Source organism: Gambusia affinis, linkage group LG19 (genome assembly GCF_019740435.1).
Source record: "Gambusia affinis linkage group LG19, SWU_Gaff_1.0, whole genome shotgun sequence".
NCBI lineage: Eukaryota > Metazoa > Chordata > Actinopteri > Cyprinodontiformes > Poeciliidae > Gambusia > Gambusia affinis.
In genome coordinates this window covers 9,777,840-9,801,533 of record NC_057886.1, presented here as the reverse complement: position 1 = coordinate 9,801,533, position 23,694 = coordinate 9,777,840, and the positions used below count along the sequence as shown (strand labels likewise).

General features: G+C 35.4%; 6 gene segments (V, D, J or C); all 6 read right to left on the bottom strand.

The window, feature by feature from the left end:
• Positions 1-2,567: 2,567 nt before the first annotated feature.
• LOC122822392 lies at positions 2,568-3,282 on the bottom strand. The segment is given in 2 exon segments: positions 2,568-3,112; positions 3,197-3,282. Coding segments are annotated over 2 exon segments (339 nt in total).
• An 859-nt stretch (positions 3,283-4,141) lies between these two features.
• On the bottom strand, positions 4,142-4,898 carry LOC122822375. The segment is given in 2 exon segments: positions 4,142-4,523; positions 4,639-4,898. Coding segments are annotated over 2 exon segments (408 nt in total).
• Positions 4,899-11,779: 6,881 nt separating this feature from the next.
• On the bottom strand, positions 11,780-12,225 carry LOC122821965. The segment is given in 2 exon segments: positions 11,780-12,099; positions 12,183-12,225. Coding segments are annotated over 2 exon segments (363 nt in total).
• A 1,864-nt stretch (positions 12,226-14,089) lies between these two features.
• LOC122822377 lies at positions 14,090-14,612 on the bottom strand. The segment is given in 2 exon segments: positions 14,090-14,426; positions 14,527-14,612. Coding segments are annotated over 2 exon segments (375 nt in total).
• A 2,029-nt stretch (positions 14,613-16,641) lies between these two features.
• Positions 16,642-17,072, bottom strand: LOC122822393. The segment is given in 2 exon segments: positions 16,642-16,946; positions 17,030-17,072. Coding segments are annotated over 2 exon segments (348 nt in total).
• A 3,039-nt stretch (positions 17,073-20,111) lies between these two features.
• On the bottom strand, positions 20,112-20,587 carry LOC122821964. The segment is given in 2 exon segments: positions 20,112-20,419; positions 20,516-20,587. Coding segments are annotated over 2 exon segments (354 nt in total).
• Positions 20,588-23,694: the final 3,107 nt, after the last annotated feature.

Here is a 23,694-nt window from a genome sequence, read left to right as displayed (position 1 = left end):
ATGTTTGAAGTAAACTTCAACTATTCATTTCAGGACCAAGTAGAGCCATGCTAGAACTTTTAATTTAGCTGTAAATGTAAAAGAGATAATTATACTTGATTTCTTACTAGCTATAATATATTATAGTCCCCATTTTTCTATTTTCTGATCATAAAATGAACAAGAGAAAATAAAAAATTCAAAGAATCATCTTTTAAAAAGGAAAAATATGTTTTCAAAAACATTTTTTATAAAATTAAATGCAGCCATATTGTCACCACATTGGAAAATAATAATTATTTTCTTATTTCTTCATTAAATATATGAACTCTCTGTGTTGTTATTTTTTATCATTGTGGTTTTTTGAGTTGAGTGTCGTAACACCAGATCTAAGAGAAATTCACCACTTTTCATCCTTTATTGAATGATTTATTGCTGCTTATCAGTTACACAATGAGGATCAAAGTTTTTTGAATCCACAGTCTGTCATCTCTCCCAGTGCTCCAAATGGTTTGTGTATGAGGTGATAATCATCATTTTATTTTAAATATAGTGGGTCTAGAATCTAGATGATAGAGAAGCAGCCAGTCAGATATTAAATCGCACAAACTATTTTTGAATTGTTGTCAGTTTGTTAGAGTGTTATCAGGTGACAATAACATCACCAAAGAAAGACACATCCATTGATCATACATAAAATAATTAGAAATGTTCTTGTTCTAAGTTTTATTGTATGGAATGGTTTTTATACAGAGAATGTAAACATTGCAGTGCTGTTCATTATTATATAGTCTAAATTCATTTATGGTCTGAGAGCGCCACCTCTGGTTGATGGATAATGACAGTTTGAAGGCAAAATATAAAGAAAATGTAAAGAAACAGTAAATATCCTATCAATGGGAATATATTTATCATTTGTGTTTACTTTGTATCTAAATTTGTTCTGGTCATTAAATACTAATACATAAACCTAAAAAGATAATAATACACTTTAAAATCTTCTGAATGGACACAAAGTTATTTCTTCAGTGTGAAGTTTGTATGTTTTGGTTGTGACAAAGAGAAGTTGTGTTAAGGCTCCTCTTGTTAAAGCTATTCTTGCTCAGAGGAGTTTTTGTTCAGTGTTTCTGATTTCTGTGTCACTGTGGCTCTTCGAGCGCAATAATAAACAGCAGAATCTCCAGCTGTCAGGCTGTTCATCTGCAGATACACTTGACTTTTGCTGTTTTCTCTGGAGATGGTGAACCGGCCTCTTACTGAGTCAGAGTAGTAGATGTCCCCACTGCCATAGCTGATATAAGAGATCCATTCCAGTCCTTTTCCAGCTGCCTGTCTGATCCAAGCTATGCTAGGATCGCCACCAAACCCAGAATATGTGCAGGTCAGTCTGTGAGAATCTCCAGGCCTTTTAACCACTGATTCAGACTCAGTCAGTGTTTGACCATCAGTACCTGCAGAAAAATCAGATAATTATTGATTCTCTCACCACCATTTCTTTTCATCAATCATGAACCTTTTTTTTTTTCTTACCGCTCCAGTTTAAGGACAAAATACTAAAAGCAAGAACAACCTCAAATCTAATCATTGTAAAAGCCATTTTTCTCTGTTCAAACTGTGATCACCAATAATTCACTGCTGCTCTTAAACTAACAGACATGTAAAAGAGCCGTCAGTATTTACATTGACTCCTCCTCCTAGAATAGAAACAGAAATCATCTGATCTATAAAAACTAGTTTTTGTGATTATTTTAAATTATTACCAAACATTTTGATATTGGAAATAATTTTCAATAATTTAGCATCAACTTGATTCCACTTTTATCAAAAATTATAATGCTATTCACCAGGTTTTACTTATTAATGTGTAATAATTAGAACAGATGAATCAATAACGTTGGAACAGAAATTGTTATAAATGTTTTATAGCTGTCTTTATAGAGACTTTTGTGGCTACAATAATTTTTCAGTTGACAACATGCTGATGTAAATCCTACAACAACAGGAAATCATAAACCATAACATGAGCTGTTTATTTAACAGTGTGTGTCACTCCTGTACTGCCATCTACTGTTCTATGTAGCACTTTATTTTGCAAACTCAATGCAAAAAAACATATTTATATATCTTTTGTCTTGTTTTACATACTAAAAAGGTGAGTTATAGTTAGAAATCAAGCTAAGAATGGATACATGAAAAGAATACTGGTTAATACTGGTTAATACTGGTTAATACTGGTTAATACTGGGTAACAGTAAAACATCCAGTGTACTTTTCCTTAATGTTTATTTAATTTCAATGAGTTTAATTACACTAAGCTTTTAAGCTCAAGGTCAGTTCGTCATATTCTGCTTTTTCAAGCGTTGATTCAGATAGTCAGAATAAACTAGCTAGTATTAAAATGTTTATTATTCTTTCAACAGGTTCTAAAACTCAAAACTATCTTTCTTTATTTGTGGAAATGAAGTTTGAGTTCAGAGACTGAAGGGAATTTATAGGGTTAGGATTTTATTTGTAATATGTTAGGTATAATTTTGTATTGAAACCTCCATTAATATTGTTAAAAACCAGCTTAATGAAACATTCATTAATGAGATTGATACAAAGGTTTATTCGACTATTACGTCATCCTTAATAGCAAACATAAACTATCTCAAACCTTTGAATGAATTTCAAATCATGGTAGACTGTGAATTCAGTTCAAGTTTAGCTCTGTTTTAGCTCAGCAAAGTAAACAAAATAGAATATAAATCACAGAAAAGTCCCCCTGTGGTGGTTTGAAGTAACTTGTTCAGGAGTTTTTGTTCAGCTCTGCAGCTGGTTTGTGTCACTGTGTCTCATCTGGCACAATAATAAACAGCAGAGTCTTCAGGCTGCATATTCTGTCCATTCAGAGTCACTGTTTTACTGGAATCCTGTAAAGTAATGCTGAACTTGTTTGTCATCATATTATTGTAGCTTGTGGTGTATCCAGTCCGTGCAGCACCGATCCACTCCAGTGTTTTCCCAGCAGCCTGTCTGATCCAAAATGTAGCATAGCTGTCCAAGGAATAGGAGACCTGACAGCTGATGGTCAGACGCTGACCTGGCTGCACAGTCTGAGCAGCTGGTTGTGTCAGCTGTTCACACTTTACACCTGCAGGAAAAAAACGTTGCACACAATTTTTAAAAGAAGATAGCATTCATGTGTTTTCATTATTTCTCCATCAGCGACACTCACAGGATGCAGCCGCCAGCAGCAGAAAAGCCACAGAAAACATTTTGACGTTGAAGATGATATGATGGGATGATATGATGAGATTTTCCTTCTTCTGCTTCAGCTGCTGTTTTGAACTGTTTTTTATTTGATGCCTGTAGGTTTACTTTGCAAACAGGGAGGACCAAAAATAAAGCACCCAATCAGAAGTGCAGCATCATCTTATGCTATTAGCATCTATTATCATAAATACAGCTCAACAACTCTAAAGGTTAGATAAGATGTGCAAACACTGAGAGCAGAATATCAATTACTGATTGACAAGTTTGTAAATGTCAGAATTAATGTTCTCATATTTGTTTGAATCCATATTATCATATTGAAGTAAAAACCTGTTTATCATTTCATTAGATACTGAGATAACTAGTCTGTTGATTTGCAGCCTGAACTCTGTGCTCTCAGACTGAATCTTAAAAATAGAAACTTACAAAGTTTTTAAATTTTAGTGCTGACCTCAGATGTTTGTCTTGATAAATGCAGATTTATCATCCGCATTCATTCATGGTGATGTTGTTATTTACTGTATCAGATTACCAAAAGATAATAATAATAATTAGTTAGATGTCAGGAAAATGTAAATATTCTTCCAAAACTTCTCAAATACATTTTTACGGGTATAATGACATGTTGATTTATTCCTTAAACCAAACTGAATGTTTCTATTGTACTAAGTACATTTTTGATCATAATAAATATATACAATTATTTTTAGTCCAATGTCACATTGACAGACTTTCCTTTTAAAAACAACTTTTAATATGATTCATCTTTATTTGCTGACTATGTGCAGACAAACAATGCATTTGACTTCAGTTCAGATAAATACAAATACAGGAAAAATTTAAATTAAAAATGTAAATATTATGTAGCGTTTTAATTTAAAAACAAAAACATAAAAATGGTCTTATAGCTCCCCCTCTGGTGGTTTAATACAACCTGTTCAGATTAGGAGTTTTTGTAGAGCACAGTAGTAGGTTTGTGTCACTGTGGTCGTATCTGGCACAGTAATACACAGCAGAGTCTTCAGGCTGCATATTCTGTCCATTTAGAGTCACTGTTTTACTGGAAGTTTGCGCATCTATACTGAATTTGTTCTTCAGTGAATCTTTGTAGTATGAAGATCCACCACCATGTTTCATCCCAATCCACTCCAGTCCTTTCCCAGCAGGCTGTCTGATCCAAGCTGTCCAGTAGCTGCCTGTAGAATAAGAGACCTGACAGCTGATGGTCAGACGTTGACCTGGCTGCACAGTCACAGAGGCTGGCTGGGTCAGCTGTTCACACTTCACACCTGTAGCGAAAAATATTGAATTCAGGATTAGTGCAAAAATATTAAATAATTTAGATTTCAGAAAATATTTAACGGTTTAATGTGATCAAGCTGTAAATGTTTCAGTGAAACTCACAGGATGCAGCAGCCAGCAGTAACAGCAGAGCTACAGAAAACATGTTGGTGCTGAAAGTGATGGGAGTTTCTCTTCTTCTGCTGCTCAGATCAGATCAAGTTTATAACCAGAAAAGTTCATTTGCATAATGATAAACAGCCACTTAGTGCTTTTTCTTCTTTCTGTTCTTTAACCCAGGATTGAGGACAGTATGCTTGAATTAGCAGGGCTGACATTAAATTATTTTCACTATTGCAAGAGAAACATAAACAATAGCCTATTACTTTTTTAACTCTTTGTGAAAACTAATGATGCTGCCCCTGTTCTTTTTGAGGGAAATAACAAAGATGTATTTCTATCTTTATCTTAAAAGAAATGCACATTCAGATTTGTTTTTACAGAAATGGTAACAAATTGGTAAATAAATCCTGTAATCAGGGGATGCAGATTAACTGATCAATTGATCAAGCTATTATTTTGCAATATAAAACAGTCCAAATTGGTAAAACAAATCTAAAATCTATTTGAATGGATTGATATATTAATAATATTATTAATTGAGTTTTCATTATTCATATAAAAACAATGACTCAATGATGTATTGGCAGGAAGATTAAAATGATGCTTTAAAATATATTTATATATGTAAATATATTTATTGTCTATATGTTTCTTTATTTGTTCTGCTTTTTCAGAGGTAGCATGACTGTTCATTTTTAGATGTTCCCAGAATCTATGTAGAGATTCAGGGAAAAAATAAAACAATTGTAGTGTATTTCTTTTGACATCGTAAAACGTTCAATCTTGTTGCTAATTATTTTTAGTTAAATGATAAAATAAAAGGTTTTTTTACTACTTATCAATCAATCAATCAATCAATCACTTTATTTTGGTAAATTGTCCACATTAAACACAAGAAACAAAAGAAAAAAGAAAACAATAAACAAACCCACAGTTTACCAAAAAAGGAATAGGCCGAAGCAAAGCTTATTCTTGCCTATCCTATTTTTTTACTTTACAACCTACCAGGATTTCTTCAAATTCAGATTCAAGTACATAGTACATATATAGATCTACATAACAGCGTAAGATTTTATAATTTTACATTTTAAAGCTCTTTTGAAGTTCACCAAGAAAGGACATAACTTTAATTCATCATTCAATTCATTCCACAGTTTCACACCAATAACTGAAACACATCTAGACTTTATCTGACTTTTCTCTTTTGCACATTATCTTAACAACACTTTGATTTTTAATGTTAGAATGCAGACAAATTAATCTTTAAAGCAGTTAATTTTTTACCTCAGAAGTTTGGGAAAGGAAAACAGACAAAAACAGTGAATTTCTTTCCTGGCCTAATAATTCAGTGGTCTCATGCTTCCCCTTTTGGTGATTTTGTGTGATGCAAGTAAGGAGTTTTTGTTCAGTGTTGCTGCTTCCCGTGTCTAGCGCAGAAATATACACCAGAATCCTCAGCAGCCAAACTGTTCATCTGCAGATACACCTGATATTTGCTGTTTTCTCTGGAGATGGTGAACCAGTTGTTCATTGACTGAGAGTGGTAGATATTTTTACTATCCCAGCTAATAGTAGCGACCCACTCCAGTCCTTTTCCAGCTGCCTGTCTGATCCAAGCATTCCAGTAATGGGCACTAAACCCAGAATATGTGCAGGTCAGTCTGTGTGAATCTCCAGACCTTTTTACCACTGATTCAGACTCAGTCAGTGCTTGACCATCAGTACCTGTAGACATATTCATAATTAACCACTGCAAACAAAGGATGTTGTTTTCATGTTAAAACATCAAAGAAGCTATTTAAAGCAATCCTTTGTTCTTACCTGTCCAGTTATCTGACAGAATGAGAAAAGCAATCATAAGTTCAAGTTTGATCATTTTGTGGTTGTTTATGTCTGCTCAGTCTGAGTGTTTATCGCTGGTTTACTGCAGTTCTTAAACTCTCTGACATGACATGCAAATATGGATACAATCGCTTTGCATAAACTCCTCCCCTTGAAAGTTTAAACAACACTCATCTTAGTTTAAAGTCTGAAAACATTTTAGAAGATAATAAATGGATGCATATCTAAAATTATAGCAATATATCTGTTTTAACTCAGGGTGTATTTTAAACAGTCTTTTTAAAACATGCAAAATATAAATTAAAAAATATATTTAAAAAAATATTAGTTGTCAGCACATGACTAAATTGCTCTCAGCTTTACCCTTAAATCTTCATCAAAGGATGTAGGTGAGAGCTAGCAGGAGAACTACACTACAGAAATTAGGTGTACAGAAGTGTTTATTAGTTGAACAAACTGATAATCTTATTGATACTGATCTTAAAACAATCATTAAACTTTTTTCCTGATTGTATGATTATTTATCTGATATTTAAAAAAAAATAATTTTCAATCTTGCTATAGTCAAACAGATATTTCCACCAGATGATGAAATTTACCTTTTTATTGTTTTTTATTATTGTGGTTCCAAATACCACTCCATATTATGTGTATTTAAATAGCCTTTTAAAAAACAACACACCAAGTAAACAAAAATAAATAAAAATAATCACATACATAGAGCCATACATCAGTGTGAAATTAAAAGGTGCACAAAAATTGGTCTTGGACTACCTCCTCTGGTGATTGCAAGCAGCAGGTTTTCAGGCTCTTTGTGGTTTTTGTTCAGCTGTGCAGCTGGTTTGTGTCACTGTGGCCATAGCTGGCACAGTAATACACAGCAGAGTCTTCAGGCTGCATATTCTGCCCATTTAGAGTCACTGTTTTACTGGAAGTTTGCACATCTATACTGAATTTGTTCTTCAGTGAATCTTTGTAGTATGAAGATCCATCACTACGTTTCATCCCAATCCACTCCAGTCCTTTCCCAGCAGACTGTCTGATCCAAGCTGTGTAGTAGCCCAGAGAATAAGAGACCTGACAGCTGATGGTCAGACGTTGACCTGGCTGCACAGTCACAGAGGCTGGCTGGGTCAGCTGTTCACACTTCACACCTGTGGAGGAAAACATTAAATGTAAAATTACAATATAAACGTTGGTTTAGATTGATCCTGCTGTAAATGATTCTGTCTCAGTGAGACTCACAGGATGCAGCAGCCAGCAGCAGCAGAGCCACAGAGAACATGTTGGTGTTGAAGATGATCTGATGGGAGTTTCTCTTCTTCTGCAGCTGACAGCATGAAGTCTTTAAAAGTCAAGGGTTAATTTGCATAATATAACCAATCTGTTAGTTTTGACTGAACATTGCTGAAATTTTATGTGTTAATTCAAGCAACATTTGGAGAAAATACACCTGGATTTCACAGAGTTATAAAATAAATATTTTGAAAAATATTCTTCTTGACAGAATAAGTTATCTCAGTGACTTTTGGTCTAGATTTACATCTAGTTTTTGAAAGAAAAAAAAGACGCCCTATATTTTCTTAAACTTATTAAAATTGACAGCATTGTTTATCAAACAGCCACAAAACCAATATGAGTCTTCAATACAAATGTATTTTTTTGTTACATAGGGCTATAGGGCATTTGTGAAGATTATTTAAATTTAAAAACATGTTTTGTTTGTTTTAGGTTAATGTATATTTATTGGACATTGAATTTTAATTGAAAATGGCAGCCTGAAGCTCACACACTTTAAGAGTCTTTGTTGAAATGTTATGCATTGCCCAAAAAGGCTTTGGAAAAATTCTTAAAGCTAACAAAATGTAAAATACTTTTACATTTTAAAAAGAAACATCCATTAAGAAACACACTTACAGTTTTGTGAATGTCAAAAGTGATTCACAAAATCTACCAAAATGACTCAAAAAATTATTTGCATTACAAATTTTCTATTAATGAATTTATTGGAAAATCAGCTTTCAATAAAATACATTTCAAATTGTTTGTATATTTTTATTAAACGTATAACAATTCCCCTACTGTTTATGTCTCACTGATTTTGTAGCAGTGGCTAGATTTCCTGGCTAGAGTTACATCGCCACACAAAATCACAGCTATTACTGTCTTGCAAAATAACTCGAAGCTAAATTGTGTCATCGGCACTTTAAGGTTGAAAATAATGGTACAAACATCGACCAGTTCAAATAACTAATTCTCTGATTCAGTATAAGTCACTGAATCAGATTGGGATTCAGTGCCATTTTCTACTGTAACTGTTAAAGAAAGTTTTAAAGACACCAGGTTTGATTGTCGGCTGTGCTGTTAGGTATTACTGGAGTTAGAAATTAGGCAGAAATAATCTTTAAAGACATACTTCTTCAATATGCTACTGTATCATTCTTATCGCAGCCCTTTTAAAAACATTTATTAGTCCTGTCAAACAGTTTGAATAAGTCTGTAAAACCTAAAACTTAGATTAACTAGAATCAAACCGACTTTTCAAACTTGAAAACAGTTTTTATTATCTTTGAGCATCGTAATTTGGCACGATGCTTCCAAACTTAGAAAAACAAGAATCCATATTTGGCAGCAAAATGTCTAATGTTGATGATATCTGTATAAAACTGAATAATGAAAATGGCAAACTGTTTTTTTATGAAGTGGTTGGAGTTCAGTTGTGGTTTCTAGACTCCTCCTACGGTTGTTTATTAATAATGCATGGAATGCATATGTTGAGGTTCTGAAGGGGTTTTGTGCAGCACTGCTGTGTGTCTGTGACACTGTGCCTCTTGGCCTGGTAGAGTAATAACAGAGTCTTCATGTTGCAGATTCTGTCCATTTAGAAGCACTGTGTAACTGGATGTCTCTAAGTTTAAAAAAAACTTTTTGTTCAGTGAATTTTTGACATCTGGACCTCCATCACTGTCTCGTCTCACAAATCACTCCAGTCCTTTTCCAGCAGACCATCTGATCCAAGCTGTGTAGTAGATTAGATCATAAAAGACCTGACAGCTGATGGTCAGACGTTGACCTGGCTGCATAGTCACAGAGGCAGGCAATGTAGTGACTATAATTTAAAAGTTTAGTGTGATCAAGCTGTAGATGTTTCTGTCTCAGTGAGACTCACAAGATGCAGCAGCACTGCAGAGAAAATCTTGGTGTTTAAGTTGATATGATGGGAGTTTCTGTTCTTTTGACAGTTTGAGATGAAATCTGTAAAACCTGAATTTGCTAGTGGACTAGGTGTCCAATCAGGGCATTAAAACTCACATCACATCATGTTTTGTTTTTGGTTTTTTTGTTAGTTTTTTTTTGTCAAGTCTGCTGAGGGTTATGAGTTCATGATGTTTCATAAAAATAAAAAATGTCACAAATCACAAACATCACTGGGCATCTTATATTTCATAATATTGAATGCTACACAGCTTCTCTACTTGTAATGACTTTAACAGTGTTTTTCTCTGGCACATTGATATACTGCAGAATCTTATGATTTTTGTTAGGTTGTCACAAATAAACCAATAAAGTGATCTTTTAAAAAAGGATTAATTCTACCACATTACACCAGCCAACACTGATCCGTTTCAGTGCTTTTCCCTTAGTTTGTCTGATCCAGAGCAAGTAACCAGAAACCAGAGAGACCAGATGGTCTGACTGAGGGTCTCTAAGAAAGGATGGTGAGAAATATTCCTGGAAACTCAGAGAAACAGCAACCAGAAGAAGAGTGACAGCATTCATTGTTTTTAGTCTGATTTCACCATCTTTGAGCTAACTTCAAAAGCTGGACATACTATCAAATAATAATCCCTTTCCTGATGTCTTGTTAAAGAGATGGGATGTTTCCCAACCCATTCTGAGCATGGAGGGTAGCAAAATTTCTCAACTGGCCGGTCTGTCCCAGGCTGAACCTGCGGGTGGTGAGAATGCGTGTGTGTGGTTTTTTTTTACCCAATAAAGAAAACTTATCAGTGCTGCCACAATTCAGACAATACTTTCACAGACACTTTAGAGAAACTTTTCAAAATTTTCTCTGCATTGAAAATGCTTGAACATTTTCTTATGACAAAACAGTTACATGAAATGGCTCCTCCTGGGATGATTTTATGTCAAAACTGTTTATGGACTCAGGAGTCTCTGAACCTTTTGTTTATTTTGGTACACATCTTTGAGCTGTTTGTTGAAGGGAGGAAATGAACAATTAATCTGTTGAAACACATGTTGATGGATTCCTAAAAAACAGGAAATCTCAAACCACAAGAACCGTTGAGTGTCTTTTTTTTACATCTATACCTGTGTCACACAGTCAGAGAAGGAAAGCCAAATAGTTTCTTTTCTCAGTAAGAATGAAAATGATAAATTCTATTTTTACTTTTATACACACTTTTTTGCAAGCTCTGTTGTTTTTGTCAACTTATGTGATATAGAACATTTGATATAGAACATAAGGAAGAAGAACCAAAAACAGAGCACAGAGAGAACAGAAAAAGAAGACTGTACTGTGGTCATCGTTTTAAAGCTGGAGATCAAAATTGCAAACTAGTAAGCAGGGCAGAAATACACAGCAGTTATGAGGAATTAAATATTTTATTTACTGAGAACTTCTTCAATTTCAATATTAAATTTAACTAACCCTGTTTAAGATTTTAGTTTAACTTTTTCTTTTACTTTTTATGAAATTTTGATTTTAAGAAAAGGTGGAAAAACAATAGTTGATCCACATTTTTGTACAACGGCACATATGTAAGCTGTGTTCTAATTTTTGATAATATATATAAGATGCCTGTCTATTGATTGTCTTTCTTTGTTTGTACTTGTTTTGTTTGCTACTGCACTGGTAGATGTTGCCTGAATTAAAAATCAAGCATGAAAACAAAAATACTTCAAGAAGCACAATAAAATTTACACGACATTCTTTAGTCATATCATGTTTTGGTTTGTATAACCTAAAAAATTATTTATGCAGCCTATTCTACTCCAAAAACCTAACTGACTTCCAAATAGTATTATTTTATTTTAGATGATATATAGGCAACGATACATTTTCAGTAGTAGGTAATAAAAAGCCAATTTGAACAACTGGATCAATATGAATATAAAAATAAAAGCAAATTCTAACTGAATGTGGTGTAGTGTTAATGTTGTAAAACTAGGAAATGTAGGAAATTTTCTAAATTCATTAGTGGGCATAAAGCGCCCCCTCTGGTTATTTATTAGTAATTCATCAGTTCAGGCTGAGAGGGGTTTTTGTTCAGCTCTGCTATTGGTTTCCATCACTGTGGTCGTATCTGGCACAGTAATACACAGCAGAGTCTTCAGGCTGCATATTCTGTCCATTTAGAGTCACTGTTTTACTGGAAGTGTCTACGTCGATACTGAACTTGTTCGTCAGTGAATCTTTTAAGCGTAAATCTCCATAGCTATCATTCATCCCAATCCACTCCAGTCCTTTCCCAGCAGCCTGTCTGATAAAGGCTGTCCAGTAGCTCAGGTCATAAGAAACCTGACATCTGATGGTCAGACGTTGACCTGGGTGCACAGTCATTGCAACTGGTTGTGTCAGTTGTTCACATTTCACATCTAAAAAGATGAAATAGATGCATTAATTTAACACAGAGCAAGCAGTCTAAATAACTGAAACTGAGCTATTCAATGAGACTCACAGGATCCAGCAGCCAACAGCAGCAGCAGAGCTACAGAGAACATGTTGGTGTTGAAGATGATCTGATGGGAGTTTCTGTTCCTCTGCAGCTGACAGCATCAGATCAAATGTATAAAACCTAAATTTGCATGACCAAGCAGCCAATCAGTGCATTAAAAATTACGTCACATCACATGCTTGATCTTTTGTCTGGTCTGCTGGAGTTTGCATAATGACTGTCCTGCCTCTTAGTATTTTTGACCACATATTGCAAGAGGTATTATCTTTTTTCTTTTGACCCCTCAAACTTTACCTCCCCCTAGCATTCGCAATTTTCGTCCTAGATGAACTGCCGATGGAAAACCAATTTGTTTCAGATGTGAACAAAGTGGGCATATTGCCAGAAATTGTACTGCTACTGTTAATACTGAGCCTAAGCAAGCGGAAAACTAGAACCCGCCAGTGTGCAGAGCCAAACATTGGTGGACAGTTTTCATGGCTCTATTGACAATAAATCAAGTGCATTTAATCTAGTTGGTGAATGTCTGCAGAGGGAGATGGATCTTGCTGGAGTGAGGACAAATTGTTTGTTGGACAGTGGCTCTATGGTAACCACTGTAACAGAATTTTTTCAAAAACAATTTATCTCATTTGTCTGAAAAAGAACTAAAGGGCTGTGGTTGGTTGGGTTTGAAGGCAGCAAATGGGTTAAAAATTCCTTACCTTGGCTACGTGGAGCTTGATGTTGTTGTGTTGGGGATGTTGCTTCTTCGTCAAGGTATATTGATAGTTAAGGACCCAACAGACAGTTACATGAGACAGAAGAAACTGGATGTACCTGGTGTTTTGGGGATGAATGTGTTTGACCCTCTTTATCATGAACTTATAGACAATGGGGATCTGACCTTTGGGAAGCCCCTATACTCATGTCACCACGGGGATGGAGAAGAATACTGAGATACTGTCAAATGATGGAAGCGATGGCCAACTCTCCCAACCCTCATCAGGTCAGAGTGCAGTGTTAACATGGATTATTAATAAAAGTTATTTCATCAAGGGTTTGAATATTTTTATTATTTTACTCATGTATATTCTACATAATGCATTAAAGGACATAGTTTGCCATGATACTAACTGTTGTTTCTGTGTAACAAATTGTCTACCTCTTGAAAAATGCAGCAGGAGATGCCTGACCACTGTTGAGCTGCGTTTGTTTTGGGGTCGCTGACCTACACTGTTGACTTCCATCTGTAAACCATTAGTTAGAAACTGTTTGCACTTTTTTTCTTTTTTTTTTATGTGCTCAAAAAATAAGAGGGAGACCGAAGCGGACAGAGACTCAGAAACTCCATTGACACAAGCTGTGTGTTAACTGTGACTTTCTCCAATTGCAATTGCTGTAATAAACTTATACTTTTGCTCTGATGTTTGCCTCCTAGATTAATGTTGCTTTAACAGCAGGGTAAGAAACCTTTGTGTGTCCCAGCTGGTAGTCTCTGTCATGTGCCAGTGACATGCCCACAGATGCCTTTACACCAACCAATTTGACTAGGCAAGGCTATAACACTTGCTTTTTACAAATAAATCACTGCCTCAGTTTAAACTGAGGCAGTTTAAACACAAACCACAAACTGATGGTTTGTGTTTTTCATCACATGCTGTCAGATCTAAGCTAACCAAGTAAGTTTTATATCAAATGCTCATTTTGAATAAATAAAATTACTGAACAAGTGGAAGATATTTTTTCCTGCAAGAGAAAATAGCAGTTTTCAAATATTTTGTGATTTTAAATGCAATGATGCTTAAAAACAATTATTTTAGGTAATATATAGTTTCATCTGCATTTGTCTGTGTGTGTTGGTTTCACTGATCCTCTTCTGCCCCCTTCAGGCTGTCATAAAAATGTATTTTATGTAGTTTTTGTACAGCCTCTGTGCTCATTTTAACCACTGTGTCTCTGCAGCACAGTAATACACAGCAGAGTCCTCTGGCTTCAGGTTGGATAATCTCAGATGAGTCATGCTGTTACTGTCTTCTCTACTGATTGCAATACGTCCGCTCACACTGCTGGCATAGGTGTTTCTACTACTAGTGGAGAACCCTCTTCCTATCCATTCCAGTCCTTTTCCTGCAGGTTGTCTGATCCAGGCCATAACATAGTTAGTAAATGTGAAGCCAGATCCTCTGCAGGACAAACTGAGAGTCTCTCCAGGTTTTTTCACCACTGAACTGGAAGGAATGGACTCCATCCTCTGACCTGTACAACCTGGTTATATGAAAATAGAAGAACCATTGATGAGAATTACGAAAGAAGTGACATTTAGTTAGTATTATGATATAAAACATAAGAAAGTAGGACAACTTACAGCACAGAGAGAGAACAAGAAGGAGGACAGTGAGAGTGTTCATCATCTTGAGGCTGCAGACACAAATGATAAACCTGACAGCAGGACTGAAATACACAGCAGAGATCAGTAATTTGCATTAGTATGAAGGAGGAGGGACTAATGGCCCTTTTCCACCTCTGCTTGACTCAGCTCCACTCAGTTATAAGTGATTTTAATCAACGGTGATCAGGTGGTACTGATTTTTTTTTAGATTCCACTTTACAGGGTTTTAAAGAGACAATGGCCCAATTTCAAGCTGTCAAATTGCAAAGTCAAATGTCTTTTAAATCATGTTTGATATATCAGTATTTTTATAACAACTGAAGGTAACATAGTTACTAATGCACTATGTGGCTCGAGCACAGATATCAAACTCCAGTTTATCCTATGGAACTCCATCCATTTTGTTCTACCAGAATACAGAGTGTGTCTGAACTAATAATGCTGATTTTCTTCTGTGAGAAGTGAAGTTACACATTATACCAGTTTCCTTTGATTTTGAACCCTGATTTTTGTGGTTCTTTTTTTCACTCTGTGAATTACAGTCTGGTTTTGTCAGCTGTTCATACTTCATACCTACAAAGGACAATATTAAATTTAGGTTTACTATTCAAACAGTGGTCAGTATGTTTTGTGTCATTCTGTTGTAAATCTCGGTCTCAGGGAGGCTTATAAGACTCAGCAGCAGCTGAGCTACAGAGAACATGCTGAACTTGAGCAAATAGGAGATTTTCTTCTCCACTTGATAGCATGAGGTCTTTAAAAGGGTCGATTTGTATAGTGCAACAAAAATCTCCTTGTTATCTATGTCTAAAAGAAGAATATTAATTTATATCATCTTGTCTTTCAAGAAAAAACAGATATACATTTAAATTAATTTGTCTTTATATCTTGCACTAAGAGGTTAGCTGTTAACAATTCATAACATTAAATTCAAAACATTACATTAAAATGGAATGAAGAATAAAAAGCAGTATGTGTACATTCATAAAATTTATTGATCAGATTGATATTTATTCTGATTAAATAGTACAAATGTATTACTTCATGAAATGCAGCTTTAAGGACTTTTTCCCATGTATAATTTTTAATTTCAGCAACACCTACCAGCACAGCAGTCAGTTCACTAAACTAAACAAAACAAATACATGTTTTCAAATATTTGCATGAGAAAACTGCTTACATACAGTACTTGCTCAGAACTGGTCAGTTTACTATCTTGCAACTTTTACCTCCAGCATTAAATAGATTATCTATTTGTCTCACTGTTAACTTTAATGAGTTTGGTTCTTTTCTTCAGGTAGTTTGAAAAGCCTTTACTTAGCATTTTGCGGAAGCCTGAAGTAAAGTATCACCTGATAAAAGTCCTCAGAGAATCAAACCTCAGCAAACATACATCCTTGGAAAATTATTTGCAAGAGATTCAGGATTAAATAAATTGTTCTTTCAATGGTTTCATCCACAGGACCATGTAGAGATGGTTTCTCTCTATACTGGAAACCAGTGAATAAACCCTTGTTCTGATCATGTCATTCTGTGAACCATATGTCAAGCTGATATGCCAGTACTGCATTTGTTTTTATGTTCGGCACAGGTGGAAGTAGCTTCTTCTTCTGTTTTTGGTGGAAAATTTTACAATTAAATGCTTGTCAGTGGTTGTAGCTATTCTAAGTTAAACCTGGTGAATATAAATGCATGTCATGATTAGATTAATTCATTTTTTTTGCCCATATAGGTACCTGCTATTTTACATTACAGTACATTCTTTATAAGAACTTGATAAGTCCTATCTAACACAGAGTTGTCTACATTTAGATTTATTTAACTTAGCTGATTTCAAAAAGTTCGAAATTAGTGTTTTACCATTTTAGACAATATTTGGCAAGATGCTTTCAGTGTTGGGTAAATTAAAACCTATTTGAACAATTATCATTGTATATATAAAATATAAAAGCAAAACCTAACTGACTGTAATGTTAATATTATCAGTGTAAAGATGATAAGTGGTCCTAAAACGCCACCCCTGGTTGTTTGCTAGTAATGCATCAGTTCAGGCTGAGAGGGGTTTTTGTTCAGCTCTGCTACTGGTTTTTATCACTGTGGAGCTCTGGCACAGTAATACACAGCAGAGTCTTCAGGCTGCATATTCTCTCCATTTAGAGTCACTGTGTTACTGGAAGTGTCTACGTCGATACTGAACTTGTTCTTCAGTGAATCTTTTAAGCGTAAATTTCCATCGCTATCATTCATCCCAATCCACTCCAGTCCTTTCCCAGCAGCCTGTCTGATAAAGGCTGTCCAGTATCTCAGGTCATAAGAAACCTGACATCTGATGGTCAGACGTTGACCCGGCTGCACAGTCATTGCAGCTGGTTGTGTCAGTTGTTCACATTTCACATCTAAAAAGATGAAATAGATGCATTAATTTAACACAGAGGCAGCAGTCTAAATAACTGAAACTGAGCTATTCAGTGAGACTCACAGGATCCAGCAGCCAGCAGCAGCAGCAGAGCTACAGAGAACATGTTCGTGTTGAAGATGATCTGATGGGAGTTTCTCCTCCTCTGCAGCTGACAGCATCAGATCAAATGTATAAAACCTAAATTTGCATGACCAAGCTGCCAATCAGTGCATTAAAAATTACGTCACATCACATACTTGATCTTTTGTCTGGTCTGCTGGAGTTTGCATAATGACTGTCCTGCCTCGTAGTATTTTTGACCACATATTGCAAGAGGTATTATCTTATTTCTTTTAAATAGTATCCAAAAAGGATATTTCTGAATTAACAATGTCTGTGTTAAATTATTATTTTCCATTTGTTGAGTGCAATGTGTTTACTTTCACTTGGGTAGAACATTGATTTTACCATATTTACTGTTTAGCTGAGCTCCTTCACTGTTATTATAGTTCAATCTTGCAAGTGGTTCTGGTGTAAGTCTACAAAAGTAATGAAAAAGTTTTGGACATTAAAAGACAAGAGGTTGTAAAATAAAACTCTAATGAGCTGCCAATTTTATGAGGTTTTTTTAGTCATTTGAATAAATCACATTTCTCTGCTCACTACTGACTTACCAATTAAATGTTAATCAAATCTACAAGTTATAAGGTTTTTATGTTAATGTGTAGGTGCTGAATGAGACCCAGATAGAGTTTTTTCTGGGGTCCCATTCCAGTTAAGTGGGTTCATGACATATGTAAATGACTATGATTAAAGTGTATTATGATGAAACATGTGTGTGATCCCAGCACACTGGATTTTCTCTGCATGTCTTCAAACCAACATATTCATTAGTAAACAAGTTTTTTATCAAATTTTATTTTGCATGATTGTGATAACTGTAGGGTTGGAATGTTTTTTATCCTGTGACAAAAAAAACTCCATGCCTCGTAGTATAAAAGGTCCAACCTTGTGTACTTTTAATACAAAAAGTATTGAAAGAATGGTTTTGTCTGCATTTGTCTGTGTGTGTTGGTGTCACTGATCCTCTTCTGCCCCCTTCAGGCTGTCATAAAAATGCATTTTATGCAGTTTTTGTACAGCCTCTCTGCTCATTTTAACCACTGTGTTCCTGCAGCACAGTAATACACAGCAGAGTCCTCTGGCTTCAGGTTGGATAATGTCAAATGCGTCATGCTGTTACTGCTGTCCTTTCTGACTTCAATACGTCCGCTAAGACCACTGGCATATCTGTTACTGCTGGGATTGTTGAAACCACTTCCGATCCATTCCAGTCCTTTTCCTGCAGGTTGTCTGATCCAGTGCATGCCAGAGCTGGTAAATGTGAAGCCAGATCCTCTGCAGGACAAACTGAGAGTCTCTCCAGGTTTTTTCACTACTGAACTGGAAGGAATGGACTCCATCCTCTGACCTGTACAACCTGGTTATATGAAAATAGAGGAGCCATTGATGAGAATTACAAAGGAAGTGACATATAATCAGTAATATGATATGAAACATATGGAAGCAGTAGAACTTACAGCACAGAGAGAGAACAAGAAGGAGGACAGTGAGAGTGTTCATCATCTTGAGGCTGCAGACACAAATGATAAACTAGTCAGCAGGACTGAAATACACAGCAGAGATCAGTGATTTGCATTAATATGAAGGAGGGACTTAAGATCCTTTTCCACCTCTGCTTGACTCAGTTCTATTCAGTTGTAAAGGATTTTCACCAGTAACTGTTGGGTACCATTACTGCTGGCTAGAGGAACGAGTCACTGGTTGCGTCCCACAATCTCCTGCACTTTGTTTCACCGCCCAAAGCCTTTTCTGTGTCTCTTTTTCATTGAGTCAGAGGAAAAGTCACTGACTGACCAGAACGTTCAACATAGTTTCTCTTTCCACACTAGTTGTTGTATTTTTGTCAAGTTACTGATCACGCTACGCTATATTTTTCAGAATTTGGTGTCGTCCAATTTTATGACGTCCATAACTCTGGAACTGTTTCTCAATTTTGATGGAAAATCCCCCAAAACTCTGTTGAGTTGTGTTGAGACAAGTTCAGATGGGCTGCAGAGGTACTTGTGGGAATTGCCATTGATCCCTTAAACATCACCCTTAAAATGCTTACAGGTAAGTTAATGTGTTCATTAGGACACAGACATCATCGTGACAGTTAAGGTTTTAGTGTACTGTTGTAATTTTCATAGCATTAAGCATTAAAAGAAAAAACAAAATTGTGCTTTTCTAGTGGAAGTAATGAATTCTGTGAAATGAGAAATTTTCAAAAATAAACTTGAATAAAGTAAGTGCTGTAAAATATTGCTGGACCTTTTTTTGAATATCTATTTACTTCTGCAGTTTTCTAACTGTTGGATATAAATACAGATAGAGTGAGAGATATATAGCACAGTCTATGTTTAATTGTAACTTGGTTAATTAATATTATCTCTATGTTCTTTTCAAAAAAAATACTTTCAGTCCTATGTTTTATTTAATTCAATTCACTTCAGATTGAGAGAAGATAAAAGAATCATACCCGATGTATTTTCAAAACCTATAGATAGTTTGACTATTTTAGCAATAATAATATATCACTCATAAAATGCTAGAAGACTGATTAATTCATTTGGGAAGCAGCAATATGGATTACCATTTAGCAGAAATAAGAAAACTTAATCCATGTGATCAAATAATCACACAAATGATAATACACTGAAATGTGTTTAAGGACATCTTGTAATCTGATGCAATGCAGAGTCTTCAGTCTAAACATTCACATTCATCACTGCTATATTGGAGGAAACAAAGGTGATAATAAACTTGTTCGTTGTGGAATCATTATTATCCACAAAACCAGTCTGCTATTGTCTTTTTCTTGCTGTCTCTCTGTAAGTTAGGAAAATGAACAAAACAACATTGTATGTTTAAAAGCTGAGTAGGCCTTATTACAGAAATATCTTTTGTAAGCCATTCTCTCAGAGTGTTAAGTGTATTTTACCTTTACTTTAAGCAGTTATAAAATACTTCTTGGCTTAAGAGCACCTCCTCTGGTTATTGAGAGATAATAAAAATGTGCAAGCTCAGAGAGGTTTTTGTTCAGCTTTGCTCCTTGTTTGTGTCACTGTGTCTCTCTGGCACAGTAATACACAGCAGAGTCTTCAGGCTGCAGATTCTGTCCATTCAGAGTCACTGTGTTGCTGGAAGAAATGAAGGTGATACTGAACTTTTTTTCAAGTGAATCTTTGAAGCTTGGGCTGCATCCATCACATGAAGTGCCAATCCATTCCAATCCTTTTCCTGTTGGCTGTCTGATCCAGTGTGTCATGTAGCTGCCCACCGAATAAGACACCTGACAGTTGATGGCCAGATGCTGACCTGGCTGCAGAGTAACAGACGTCTGCTGTGTCAGCTGTTCACACTTCACACCTGTAGAGTAAAAAACGTTGAAACTGAACTGGTAATAAAATTGAACAGACAGTGTGGTGTGATCACATCTGTTGTTTCTCCCTCAGTGAGACTCACAGGATGCAGCAGCCAGCAGCAGCAGCAACGGAGCTACAGAGAACATGTTGGTGTTGAAGGTGATTAGATGGGAGTTTCTCTTCTTCTACTGCAGACAGCATCAGATCAAGTCCTTAAACCAGAGTGCTTTATTTGCATAATGACATCCAGCCACATGGTGCTTTGTCTACTTAATGTTTAAAATGTATGTCACTCAGTAATAAGGGATGTCCATCCATCCATTGTATCACTTAATCCCTAGTGGGGTCACAACGGATGCTGGTGCCTCTCTCCACCAGTCAACGGGCAAGAGGCGGGTTACACCCCGGACAGGTCCAAGATGGGACTGAATTTACAATGTTCACATTAAATTATTTTGATCACTACTGGGAAAGTGTTTGTTGTCTCCCTGTTATTCCTGCTGATTTTTTTCTTTTCTTCCAGTATTTTTAGAAACAAAATTACCGAAGATGAGATAATATCTAAATCGGCCGAATCTCCAGCTGTCAGGCTGTTCATCTGCAGATACACTTGACTTTTGCTGTTGTCTCTGGAGATGGTGAATCTTCCTCTCACTGACTGAGAATAGTAGGTGCTACCACCGCCATCGTTGATAGATGAGACCCACTCCAGTCCTTTTCCAGCTGGCTGTCTGATCCAAGCGTTCCAGTAATTGCCACCAAACCCAGAATATGTGCAGGTCAGTCTGTGAGAATCTCCAGGCCTTTTAACCACTGATTCAGACTCAGTCAGTGTTTGACCATCAGTACCTGCAGAGAGGTTCATTATAAACCATGTTAACAAAAAAGCATTGTTATATCATAATATTGTATGTATTCATCAGGGAGCTATTTAAAGTTATCCTTTGTTCTTACCAGTCCAGTTAACGGATAGGATGAAAAAAAACACCACAACTTCAAGTAAAATCATTTTTGAGGATGTCTACTTCTGATCAGTCTACTGATTGTTTCTCCAGGCAGAAAAATTGCATCCATCACCTCATGACAACAGGACTGCAGACAAAAAAATACATCGTAGAAATTCAAACATTTCTCATTTTTTGGGAATTTTGAAAATGTTGCATTGTTTTCATCTGTTCTGATCAATTAAAGAAAAAGAACAATAATTAATATTAATGAAATTAATGTCTGCTCTTTAAGAGGTCATATCCCAACATAAATCACAATTTCTTATTGTAATATTGATTTATTTTCTATTTAGTTAGGTTACACATGCTTCAACATGTACACTGTGAAACATTTGAGCCGTATTTAGTTGTGTCTACTATCTTCTAGTCTTTAAGTCAAATAAATATAGTGAGTTTTAGATTTTGTGCTTAAATGTGTGAATCTATGGAAGATAAACTTACCATGGTAAGTTAACAGAGCAGCAATTAGTGTTTTGCATTATTAAAAAGAAGGAAGGACCAAGAGTTTATTTTTTCAATGTGAATTTATATCATATCTTCTTGAAAAGTAAATTTGTTCAATTTGATCTTAATTAGTAATAAACTGATTCATTTTCAGGTTACTGTAAGATGTGAAGAAAAAATATGCAATAATCTCCTGAGATGACATTGTATTATATTTATATTATAGGATTTATATTGTGACTTCTTTATAGAGACTGTTGTGACTTTCATTTGAGGAATATAAATTGTGTTCTAATCTTGATATCTGAGAAGTAGCTTTTGACTGGTATTATTTTTTCACAAAAATGTTTTATGTTTTAACATTTCTGTTTTTGTTTGCTTTGGTTTCCTAAGATCAAAACCCTGTTAACACTTTTCAGTGACTGTATTTATGATGTAACTCTGTTACCTTATAGCCAGTTGTTTGTGAAACTAATGTCACGTAAAAAGAAAAATGTATTTGAATTTATTTACAGATTGCAATGTCTCAAATTGCCTAATGTGTGTCATATTTTTCTAAATGCATTGTCTGCTCAGTGTAGGAATAACACGTTGTATGTGTGGTGAAACAAATAAAATTGCACAAAATCACAAAGAAAGTTTGCTTTAAACAGTTTAAAGTAAACATATTTAACTATTTTATAAATTTACTATTTTAAAATAGTTGAATTTTATAGTAGTAACTTTCTAACTTTATGAAAGTATGGCCATACTTTCAGCAATATTTGTTGACTTTAGTAAAAATGCAGCAAATCTAATATTGACTATAAATATTTTCATAGTTATGGTTGCTGCTCTGAGCAAGTTTCAAATCTTCAGTGGTCAAAGAGCTCCTCCTGGTGTGTTTTTCATGTTGAGGCTCTGAAGAGTTTGTGTACAGCTCTGCTGTGTGTTTGTATCACTGTGCGGAGCCTTCCATTCTGGCACAGTAATACACAGCAGAGTCTTCAGGCTGCATATTCTGTCCATTCAGAGTTGCTGTTTTACTGGAAGAGTCTAAGTCAATACTGAACTTGTTCTTGAGTGAATTTTGGTAGAATGTGTACCAATTACTTTTACTCCCAATCCACTCCAGTCCTTTTCCAGCAGGTTGTCTGATCCAAGCTCCATAGTGGCTACCAAAAGAATAAGAAACCTGACATGTGATGGTCAGACGCTGGCCTGACTGCACAGTCAAAGAGGCCGGCTGTGTCAACTGTTCACACTTCACCCCTGTGGATAAAAGTATATTAATTCAACTGACAATGTGAATAAACTCAGTGTGACCATACAGTTTTTTCATCAGTGAGACTCACAGGGTGCAGCAGCCAGCAGCAGCAGCAGAAGAGCTGCAGAGAACATGTTGGTGTTGAAGGTGATGGGAGTTTCTTTTCTCCTGCAGCTGACAACATTAGAGCAAGCCTTTAAATCAAAAAGTTAATTTGCATAATTGACAAAAGCTTGTCTGTATTTTTTGACAAACCAATATGACACTTCTGCATCCGTGAATTTCGAAAGCTATGACGGTATTCAGTGTGTGACTGTAAAACAATGGAATATTTTGTTTTCTGACTTTTGTATTTGGACTGGCAACATGTCCAGGGTGTACCACACCTGTTGCTCCACTGGCGATTGGCACCTGCCTTCTTTTTACATGATGACAGTCCTGCCTCTTAGTATTTTTGACCACATATTGCAAGAGGTATTATCTTATTTCTTTTAACCAGTATTCAGAAAAGATATTTCTGAATTAACAATGTCCATGTTAAATTATTATTTTCCATTTGTTGAGTGCAATGTGTTTATATTC